At 41.7% G+C, this 12,114-nt stretch overlaps 1 protein-coding gene across 2 annotated transcripts in view; it reads right to left on the reverse strand.

Annotated features, from left to right (window-relative positions):
• Positions 1 to 12,114, reverse strand: part of llgl1 (LLGL scribble cell polarity complex component 1) — a 33,939-nt gene that overhangs the window by 19,575 nt on the left and 2,250 nt on the right. For both annotated transcript variants that reach the window (XM_063471474.1, XM_063471473.1), the window contains exon 2: positions 9,884 to 9,981. In XM_063471474.1, coding sequence (XP_063327544.1) covers positions 9,884 to 9,981 — 98 coding nt within the window. The remainder of the gene's footprint in view (positions 1 to 9,883; positions 9,982 to 12,114) is intronic.

The raw sequence follows: 12,114 nt of genomic DNA on the forward strand, positions 1-12,114 counted from the left end.
ACTGTGTGCACAGCGGGTTTTCTACATTCCTGTTTTATCTGAGGAAAAAGAAAAGATCAATATTATAATTACATTCATTTATATGTTTTCTTCCACAAGTTTTTTCCCCTCACTTCCTATTCCCAGGACTCCAAATCCCCATAGTCAGGAATTTGTTAAGAAAGTCACAGATATTCGATCATCATCATTCTCACTGCTTTACTGCTCTATAGTCAGACGAGGGGGTGCAAAAAACAAACAAAACAAAAATAATCCTCCTACAGCTTTCATAACTGTAAGTTCCATCCTCTTGTTTATGGAAGCCGTCTTCTTCCATCAGGATGGAGAGAACTTAAATCCCTCTTTTTCATTCCCTAACGGCGCCGATCCCCTGGAGGCCAAGCTGGGTGTTATACTGGCATTCCTGAGTGCTGTCACTTCCTGTCCCTGTGTTTTATACACGGCAGTAACAAGTCTCAGACAGCTGGAGGTGGAGGTGTGAGGAGGGCTTTCATTTGTGGGTCATGAACTGCCAGTGCAGATTTTTTTTTTTTTTTTTAAAGCCAAAGCTGTGAGTCAATTTGTGCAAGGTACAACAGCATGTGTGCTAAAATATTAAAAGGACAGAATTTCTGCATTAAAACATCTGTGTTAAAAGCAGATACAATGAGCAGAGTAGGCATCACGATCTAAAGAGTAGCAATAATGGCAAAAAGGTACAGAACCGCATTACTGCCAATGGGGAGAGGAAAAAAAAAAATAACTTGAAATTTAAAGTTAGCTCTCCCAATCAGGAAGGTCTATGAAGATATGTCATCTCCTTGTCACCTGGAAGCAGGTAACAAGGAGGTGGCTGACAGTATTCACTGCCCAGCAGTTTGACATGAACACACTCATCCTGGTCTTTGTTCACGTTTACTATACACTGGTAGCTCTCTGATGCTTTTGAGTGTGCATGCGTCTGCTCCATCTGCTTTCCTTCGTGAAGCTTCCGGATTGAATTTTGTGTTAGCTCTGTCAATCTTACCAACTTAAACTTTTGAGATACCCAAATTTTAAGTTACGGATGGCATTTTGTTCCCCTCCAGCAGTAGAAATAAGCCTCCACAGAAAGGTAAGAGTTAAATTACTGAGAGACAAATTAAAAGTGCTCTGTCGTAACTTAAAGGTAAAAGTGAAAAAGCCGACAGGAGAATAAGTGAACGGAGAAAAATCACAGCTGTGTGGGAAAGATGAGAGGGACTGAAAAACAGACGGACAGCAGCGGTTTGTGCATATATTCCAGCTATGTCATGGTGACCACAGCTCATTCATCACAAATCTCGCAGCTCCCACACATTTAGGTTGGCTACGCAAAAACAAGAGTGCAAAGAAAGCTGTCAGCACATTGAGGGGGGAAAAAAAAAGAAAGAAGACCACTAATGAATATTTAGGACTCTGTCGGAGACTTGACTTTTGGCTGGTCTGTAGCAGCTCAGACAGAAACCAGCCCACCACCACATAACCAGGAATAAAAACGTTTATCAATCAGGAGCTGTTAGAAAAATTAATAAGTAAAAATGTGTACACACGCACACACACATTTCCTGCTCCTGGTGTGTCAGCAGACAGCTGGTAGAGGGATTCCCAGGGATGATGTCACCCTGTTGCTTTGACCTCATTAAAAGTTTATGTGCATGTCTGAATTAAGCTCCCTACCCCAAGAGGTCTGCTCATTGGCCAATAATACAAGCCCCCAATAGCTGTGGAGTCATAATAAGTGAGTAAATGTGTCACCCTTCCTGCCTCTACAACTACGTGCCTGTGCTCACAGCTTTGTCATCTTCATTCCAGTAAACTCTGATTAATGACGAAACTTAAAATAAACATTAAGAAGTTTTAGCATAAGAGTCTACAGGCATGGTGACACCTCTGAGTACTAGCCAAAAGCTAACAGGCTCACAATTTCTGATGTCTAGAAGGTATAATGTTCACCATGATCATGGTCTTACTTTAGCCTGTTAACATGCAAATGTTTGTCAAGAAGCACAAACCACAAGTGTGACTAAGGCTGATGGAAATGTCATTAGAATATTATTCAGAAGGGCTGGACCATTAAAATGTTGAGAAATCGCACTAAAAAACACAAACAAAGCACTGAGGGTAAAAACAAAAAAAACAGGTGAGCTGAAAAAAATATTAAAAACCTACATATATTATTGATTTCAATAAAAGTTTCTTTAAAATGTGTTTGGATTCAATTTCCCCATCAACTCTAGTACTGTTCCCTTCAGAAACGTCAGGTAATTTGATATCCAATACCTTAATTGAGAGGAATCAATTTCCAGCAAGACAAAAGATAAAGCAATGTCAACAGGAATAAAGTGATCAGAGGGGAACTGATTAAATATTTATAGGAATAATACACACACACACACACACACACACACACACACACACACACACACACAAACTCTGAAGGCTCACTAGATATCCCTGGAGCTGCAGTGTTGATCCTCAAATGGTTTTGTATTCTGGGAAGCACAAATGTGCTCAACAGATCGAAGACATGGCAATCTACCCATTATACACACTTTTTATTTTTATATCTATGACTTGATATTGATGCTGATACACAAATAAGTATGATTGTAATAAAATATGTAATGATTTATCCTCTTGGGACCAGGAACATGTGCTGTAAAAGGTGATTTGGAAAGCGCTTCCTTTATCATGTACAGAATACCCTTCTGAGGCTCAGCTCTTTAGCTCCTGAAAGCTCTTTTTTTAAACTGAGCAGCATCAGAAGTTGGTGAGGGTGGTCTCTGCTTATGGAGGTACCCTTGGAAAACCTGAACCATGTCTTTATTGATCTATTACTGAGGTGTCAAAGCTTGTCATTAAGAGTAGAGGGGGAGGACATCAAACGGCATCTTTATGGAGGAAACAGTTAAACTATGTGCCTACAAAATGCAGAAGGAAGGTAAAGAGGAACGCCTGCAAAGTCTCAGGGTGCCTCACCAGATAAGGCAGAAGTTTCATCGGCAGTTCGAACATACACAAGGCTCTAACAGCAAAAACTAAAGGCAGTCAGACTTTAATACTCGTAAACAGAATAAAACGCTGACTCAAAGCAGAAACTTAAAGTCCTCCTCCATCCAGTTTGGGGAAAAAAGTATCAACAGACACTCAAGCTGTTTAAAACCACTCCTAAACAGCACGCCAAAGGTTTAGAGAAAATTTTAAAGAAAAAGAACGACACCTGTTGAATGACAAACTGGTTGAACTGATCTATATGTTCTGTTTGTAGCACGCAAAGGTTTGCTTCACTGCTCACCAGAGGACCCTGAAAAGCACACAATGGAGGCCTACAGTAACTTATAATCACTGAATCACTGTCTCGTCCTCACACACGCATGCGCACACGCACGCACGCACGCACGCACGCACGCACGCACGCACGCACGCACACACGCACGCACGCACACACGCACACACGCACACACGCACACACACACACACGCACACACACACACAATTGCCCGCTGATGCAGAGAGAGTGCGTTAGCAAGGATAAAGCGATTTCACGGTCTGAATACAGACAAACAGAAGGCATTGTCTTCCATGTGGACACACAGGCAGCAGCAAACACACACCCACATCCACCCACCCACAAACAGTGACAGAAGATATGTTCTTACTTCCTGCCTGACCCCATCACTAGACCTAAAGATGAAGTACAAGTTAATCACACACAGAAAGAGAATGAAAGCCCTAAAAAAGGTTTAAAAAAATATATTCCTAAAAGTTTCAGACTTTCAGGGAAGTTGAACTGATGAAAGACATCATTTATGTGCATTTTCTAACTCCTTCACCTCCCTACATGCATAGCAACACATGCACAAACTCTTCAGACGTCTGGCAAAAAGTCTACAACAAGACAAGCCAAACAACTCCACCCACCCACTAGAGAAACAATCTTGTCTCATTTGCATCCTTTCCCTCTGCTAGTACCTCTCCACCTCCCACACTCCCCTTTCTGTGCAGCCCCCTCAGTGCACGTTCTGTCACACCGAGGCAGTCAAACCTGAAGGAGTGGATGTACATGTACATTGGAGAATCACTACAAAACAGTATTGCTGAAATTACAGCCTCAAACCCAGAAGCATAGCTGCCGATTCATTCACAAAAAAATAAAAAACAAAAAAGAAAAGGAACTTAAAAAAAATTAATAAAAATTGTGCTTTGAGTGTTACTTATGTAAAGATGTAAACATAGTTTTAACAGGCTTATTATCTGCAATGCCAGAGCCAGTAACACTGGGAGGTAATGGCTAACACATACAACTCAAAGTAAAGCTAGCAAGTACAATACTAATGCTGCCATTTTGCTCTCTTTAATTCAGACACCTTACCCTGCTCATTCAGCAAATCAGACAACTTTGATTTGTCAGTTCAGATAAATGTTTTCTTTTTCATGCCTCAACTCTCTTATTATACAACCCATCCAATCTGCTCTACTTGGTAAGCCCGCACAGTCTTTATCCCCGCAGACAGACTCCTGCAACTTGTTGCCAACTGGGCGAGCGAGTGTGTGCACATTAATTCATGTGTGTGGGTGTAAAAGGGGTGAGGAGGCGGGCAGGGACTAAAAGCAGAGAATGAGGCGTGAGGAGGGTGAAAGCAGAGAGAGCAGAAGGGGTGGGGTTAAAAGGTCCTGCAATTCTTCAGGAATATCAATGAGGAGCTAGGAATAGTCAGGAAACCAAGTGACACAGAAAGTGAAAAAGAAAAAACAAAGACAAAAGTATGATAGGAGGAGGGAGAAACTAAAAATATTGTAGAGAGAAAAGTACTTTATAAGACATCCGTATAAGCAAGCGGAGAGTAGGCTGTGTGTGGGTGATTGGGGGAGGAGAAGGTAGGAGGTAAAGCATAGGAGGAGTGTTCCAGATTAAATCAAAGTCTAACTTGATCTCAACTATACCAATGAATACTTGCATTGATTTGTTTAACACAACCAAAAATAATGCAGCTTACATAAAATGGTATACCCTCTCTGCAGACTCCCCTGCAACACAGACCACACAGTTGTGCATGAAAACACAAATGCATATAACTTGATCAAAAGCTGGAGACTGATGACGGGGAAATGGCAGGAGAAGCTTTAGCTGTACTACAATTAGAAGGGAAACTGATGGCACCAACAAGCACAAAGGAAATGCACCGTTTTCACCGCCAACTACACAGACATGAGCACTCGCATTAAACTAAAACTTAAAGACAGATTTCTCTTGAATTCCTGAAAAAGAAAAAAATCAGTGAACAACCCTGTGGTCTAAACTAAGCTGGACTATGGTGACTTCAGTACAGATAAAAATACTGAATAAAGATGCAAATATAAAGTGTCAGATAGGAACTGATGAATCAGAACAACAACAGCAGCAGGATGTCAGCGAGACAGACGCAGAGCCATCAGCTGGAGCACACTCACAAACACACAGATCAAAGCTCTGCTGCCCGAGTGTGTAAATATTAGCTCGTCCTGGCTGCTGGATGGCCGGTCCTTTTGATTAATGGTCAGAGTGTCTGTGCGACTGAGCACGTACCACATTGTCTAGAAGTAATCAGAGCCCCGACTTGTCATTCTGAAATAAATGTGTTCATCGCAAAGAGGTTCTGTAATACTGTAGGCAGCATTTTCTGACCTTTTTACCCTTAACCGATGCATTTCTTACCACCAAACTCTAATGTCTGATGTGCTTAGCTGCAGACTTTTGAACCCCTTCAGTGTGCAAGTACTTCTCATCCCAGGCAACTGCAATGGTCGTCTTGGAAACCATTTCAAAAGCGCCCTTTATTAAGACTCGACTCAGCAACAAAGCTCTTACTCACCCGATCTGCACACACGCACACACACAATGAGGGAGGGTTAACCCAGGGCAACGCAACATGCATTCCATGACAGGAGACAGACTCCTAAGTCGCCCCACCACCCCCACAGATGATAGGGGGAAAAAAAACAACAAAAAAACCCCTCCACACTACATTGTCCCCTTCCCTCTGCTGAGCCCCAGTCTGTGGTCGAAGCAGAAACTCTCAGGGTGTAATATGACCCTGCCTTTATAAACACAGAGAACGAGAGAAGGAGAAAAGGAGAGGGAGCAAGTGAGAAACTTGAACGAGAGGCTGAATGTGAACAAGAGGAGAGGAGGAGACGTGGTGCCAGGACGGAGAGCATGAGTTCAAATGAAACGAGTACCTCAAATTTAGCAATTTTCTACTCTTCTTTTGTGAATAAACTCTCTAGTCCTACTACTCAGCACGCTCTCCGCACAATCCAGGCATCAGCGTCAGAAAGCAGGCCTGCACATCTGGCTCTACAGGGCTGTGAATGTGTACTACAGTACAGGTATGCTGGCAACCACTTCTAGGTCAAACCAAAGTCAGTGAGCCTGTCAGATTAACAAAGAATGTGGACACACACTCACATACACAAACCTGAACCTCATTCTCACTGCTTGTCTGTCTAGTTTACCCCCAACCTTGAATTCGGAAGTGGAATAAAACTGTTGCTTTCTTCAAGTTTATTATTGGTTGTATATCACTGTAAAGGTTAAAACAAACAAGTAGTAGGCTTTGAGAGATTAAAGGGAAATTCCAATGAATTTCCCACTAAAGTGGCTGTTGTGGCTCAAAGTGTCATGCAGATCTCTGTAGTGTCTACAGAGATTTGGGGAAATGAAGAGTTTCTGGGGAAACCCATAAGATGACCTTAACACCAGTGTATTCATTAGTAAACAGCAGTTAGTTTCACTCATAACTCTCTGAAGAAACCAGATCTCAGACACGCAGTTACAATCAAACAGAAAACAAGATGCAGATGACCGGAGGCTGAGACTCAAAGACAACAGGACACTCATGAAAAACAACAAACCTAAGGAAACTGGTGCTGTTGCTCTCACATTGTTCTTATTGATACCAAATGTGGTGGATCTACAGATAGGAACACCACCAGATGGAAATCTACAAATAATTAACCTGCCACTTTGTTAAAAAATACCAGCTGGACATGGTGTTTCACCTCCACAAAAAAAAAAGAAAAAAAGCTCCTGCTCAGCTTCTCACGGTCTAAATAAAAGCATTTACAACTAAACCTACACTATTAAAACACCACGCTCAAATTCAGTGAGCTCTTTAGAACCACCCATTCTTTCACAAATGTTTGTAAAGCCAGACTGCATGACTTGGGTGATTGAATTTATACACCTGTGGCAATGAAACTGAAAACACCTGAATTCAAAGACTGAGGTGTGGCCCAATACTTTTGTCCTTGTAGTGTATGGTTTGGCGCTTTTTTCTCTTGCTTGAATGGAAAGCAGTGATTAGCCAGCGGGTTGGCCAAGTTTTCTGTGACCCCTCTTTTCTAAGAACCTCTACTGAAGATCAAACATCATCCAACACCAAAAGTCACAGCCGCCACATTACTGTAACTCCATCAGGTTAATATAAAAACCCTTAATCAGTGAAAATCATTAGCTGCAGCTCTTTGTGACAAACATTCTTCCAAGGAAAAAAAACCCATCTCACTGCCATCAAGTGTTTAGTTTTATTACATTTAGGAGAATTCTCAGATTTGGGCACCATAAAACTTTTTTTAAACAACTTACAACTTTAGCTCAGGGGTCGGCAATTAATTTGCCCAAGGGGCCACATGAGAAACTGGAATGTTGTAGAGGACTGCACCAAAAAGCTAATAAAGAGATAAAATTAATATTGAGGTCAGCTTTTTGGTGCAGTCCTCTAAAACAGTGTCTCGTGTAACTACCTGGGAAACTTAACCAGCTTTAGGTGGTCCTGAGCCACAGGCTGAAGTTTTAATGCAATGTAGGTAAATGTTCTCCAGCAGCTGGAATCTTGTTAAAAGGCAGGGTGATGGCGGGTTAGTTTTGCTAGATACAGACATTTATCCGTGGAGTGGAGTTATTTTTGCCTCCCCCCACTGTCTCTTTCACACTCCCTTGTCTTCACTGCTGCCGTTTATCTCCATCTCACCATTTCCCCCTCGATCCATCCCTCTCTGCAGTGCAAGTGCCTGGTACCACCAGTCTCTCCCCCCCCCCCCGAATGTGAAAGAGTCGATTCTCCAGCCTAATGCACACACAGCTAGCAGCCTCCCTCCACACACACACACATCCATGCAGTTACTATAATCTGTGCAGAAACACCTTTAATGCAAGTTTTAACATATCCCAGCATTTCGTTTTCAACCTAAGGTCTTACTCTGGTGAAGTTCACCTGTCTGATCGATGAAAGGGAGGAAGGCCCAACTCTGGGCAATCCTGAATACAACACCACAGCAGCAGACTGCTACTCACTCTAGAAGCTGCGGTGTAAATACGGCAGAGTTGGATGCCACAGAGATAACAGACATCAACAACACGTCACGGAGCTGCTGGTGTGGATGAAGCACTAGCCTCAGAGCTGCTGGAATTTCTGACACAACCGACACACTGAGCCAGATTATGGCTTTGTCATAATGCATATCATGAGCCAAACCCGATACAGATTCCCAGCACAGCTTCACTCGGCTCATCCGGCATTACTCAAACAGAGTGAACGTCGCACTGCCACTCCCTGGGTGGGGGGGTTAAGATTCCCCCACTGACCGCACACCAAGAAATGCATTTAAGGTATTCTAAGCCTCTGAGGATGAAATCCTCTTCAACGCCAGCATCTAAATTCTGTTGCAACAAAGATGATGTTGTTTATCAGTTTTTCTTTTCCAGGCTTGGCGTCATTCTCATACTTCTGGTTGACCATCCTTTTGGCTGTGATGACATTTTTCGCCAGCAACTTACTTGGGGATGCAAGTACACGTGACCAGATGATGCTACTGATGGTAAATAAAAAAAAACCATTTCAATCATATCTTCTAACCCACTTGTCAGAATGTGAGTGCAAGTAAAATGTCAGTTATTTAGAGAAATAATTATAGTAAAATTGAGGGTTTCTTCACAACCTCTCTGGTCACAGGCTGCGTCACATGGTAGGCTTCTTTCTAGAAACACAGTTGGCGTGGTAAAAATATGTGACTAACGTCACAACTTTCAAAAAAAAAAAAAAAAAAAAACATGGAACATGAAAATCTTGAGACACACTGGTCCACCCACCCACCCACACATACTTCTACCAAACTGATGTTATATAAACAGCTCTTCTGCAAATCCTGACTGATCAGACATTCCTCAACATAAAAAAAAAAGCCAAAAAGTGGAGCTTGAGAAAGTCAGACCATAAGATATAGTTCTATTGAAAAGCAATAAAGAGTATGATCACTGTAGACCTGGTGTAATAACAGCAGCTGAAGGAATGACTAGTTGTCATCCTACAACATGTGCATTTTTCACTAAAGAGCATGAAAAAAAATGACACATCCATGAAACACTTCTGCCACAAACCCACAGCTAAAGCAAAACGGTATCTGCACTGCAGTGAGATAAGCAGAGCAGCACTTCAAAAGATGCAAACTGACAGCAGTGAAAGAGAAACAGTCTCTGTAATCTTATCCAAGGTACTCTTAGATCTTTTCCTGTCCCCAAAATCTTTATCAGCTTCATGACACAACCTAAAATATGATAAATTATAATCTGTTTGACACAAACACAAGTCAGTCACCTCAGCTTTGTGTTAGCTCACTTGTAGTATGCATGCCTTGACTAATACAGCATGACCATTTTGAGACTTGGACTGCAATATGATCTGTTAATCTAGTCTAATGCGATGTATTCATTTAAAAACTGTGATGCTGTTGTGAGATTTCTTCATTTCTTGCCCTTCTGAGGTTTCTTATTTGAAAATGTCAACCCTTACCAAGCCCCCAAAACAACTTCTGCAGATGCATGAGCTCACTGACAGAAGGATACATTTTGATGGCTCCTGACTTTGTCCCGATGGCCATGAGCTGCAACTTGGGGTCAAAGGCCAAAGCACTGGGCTGATGGGGGAACCCATGCTCCACAGTCTGTGAGAGAAAGCCAGGCAGAGAAAGAGTGGAGAAGACAAACTGATGAGACAGATTTATCAAATGCCACAAGAAATACAACAACAAGTACACTTGCATTTATTTTTCCAGACTTTCCTCCATAAATGCACCCAGTTCTGTCTGAGAGTTTGCGTGTCTTTTTCTGCTCGTCAGACTCGCTGAATATATTCAGCGAGGCGTCTAAAAGGGAGGACTCCCTTAATAAAGTTACAGGAAAGTAGTTTTAAAAGTACTGATGGTAGCAGCATTGCTTTATTGTAATGCGCTGCAGACCTTGTTAAATTGGGTTAACATAAAATCTCAGCTTTTTTCTCTCCAAGCCCATGTCAGGAGATGGCGAGACAGCTGGAGAAGTGTTTATGTCAACAAAGAAAACGGGAACAGAAACCAGTAGAGAGACACCTAAAACTGGTTTAAAAACAGGTTGTGGAGGTCTTCGAGGTTTCGGCATGGCTAACTGAAAAAACTGAACCTGGCTGTTTGCTTGAACTCAGACATAACGTAAAACATTAACTCCTTCTGTCTTTAAAGTGCCGGTGCAGTGCGATCTGTCTCTATCACACAAACACAGTCACATCAAAGCAACCCTCCTGAAGAGAGACAACGTCTGTGACAGTCTGGCAGCTGCTGCCAAACATTACAAAAGTGTGTGTGTGTGCGCGCATGCATGTGTGTTTGTTACAGCAAAACAAACAGTCCATGGACTTTCATCAGAGATTCAGACAAAGAATCATCATTCGGCTAACATGAACATAAACTGTTTAAGAGTCTCCCCACCTAAAAACTGTGAGGTCTGTAAGTATTTGAACAAAGACAAAATTTTTGCAGCTTTGGCCTCTTTACAACTCAGAGAAGATATGATTCAAGTGTAGACTTTATTTTCAAGGCGTTTAACAAAAGTGTTGCATTAACTGTTTATGGATTACAGTCAGTTTTATACACAGTCCCTCATTTTCAGAGAGTCCAAATTAATTGGATGGCCAGGTGAAACCTGTTCCCTCATTATTCCATAACAAAATAGAAGATAAAAGATCAGTAGTTGATGTCCCATTTGGTATCTGTTTATTGGAACTATGGGTACGAGATAAATAGAGATGTCAGTGCAAGTGAAGGAGAAAGCTGAAAAAGTAAAATAAACCAATTAGAGAAACAGTAAAAACTTAAGTGACCAAACAATCTGACACATACTTAGAAAAGCCAAAAGGCCTCAAAGACCACAGAAGACAGCTAAAATGTTTTATGACAGAAATACTTTCGACATCTAACCGAGCAAAAGAACATTCCTTTGGAAGGAAGGTGCATCATCGCCACAGTCTAGTCTGACAGAAACAGCAGGATAAACTGTGACATGTACAGGACCAGAGCCTCTGCTCAGATCCAGCTGAAATTGACCAGATGGTACTTCACAGTGAAGACAGTTAATGACTCAAAGCAGACAGCAAAAGCATCCCAAGAGTTTGTCAAGGAAAATAAATATCAACTGATCTCATCCCAACAGAGTGTGTCTTTTTAGTGACTGAAGGAAGAGAGACCCTCGAACAAGCAGGAACTGAAGCTGGCTGCAGCAGAGGCCGAGGAGAGCGTCTCATGGTGGGAAACGTAGCATTTTATGATCTCCATGGATTCCTTAAATCCTTAATTTTTTCAATTTATTTCCAGTCTCTAAAAATGGATGACTGTGAATAAATATGGCTGTGAATTCTAAATAGTTAACGCAGCACTTTTGTTGAACCTATTAAAATGACCCTGAAAGTCTGCACTTCAATCACATCCCAGTTGTTTGATTATAAATCCTCTGTGGTGGTATACGGAAGCAAATCTACAACAGAAAATGATGTCTTTGTCCAACAAATAATGGCCCTAACTGTACTCTCCTACCACAAAGGCATTTATCTAGTGGGCGATTCTCTCAGATGTCTCGTTTGGTTAGACATAATACAAAATATATTTATCAGATATGACTCGGCACTAGACCAGCTCTCGTTAAATCACTCTCGTCAATACATTTCTAATAGCTTTGTAATGGCAACAATGATGTCAAACTGATTGCTCTGGAGTTTTTGCCCGCCTGAGTCACATTCACACAAAAGCTTACTTCCACATAGGATATCA

The sequence above is a fragment of the Pelmatolapia mariae genome, linkage group LG4 (genome assembly GCF_036321145.2).
Source record: "Pelmatolapia mariae isolate MD_Pm_ZW linkage group LG4, Pm_UMD_F_2, whole genome shotgun sequence".
NCBI lineage: Eukaryota > Metazoa > Chordata > Actinopteri > Cichliformes > Cichlidae > Pelmatolapia > Pelmatolapia mariae.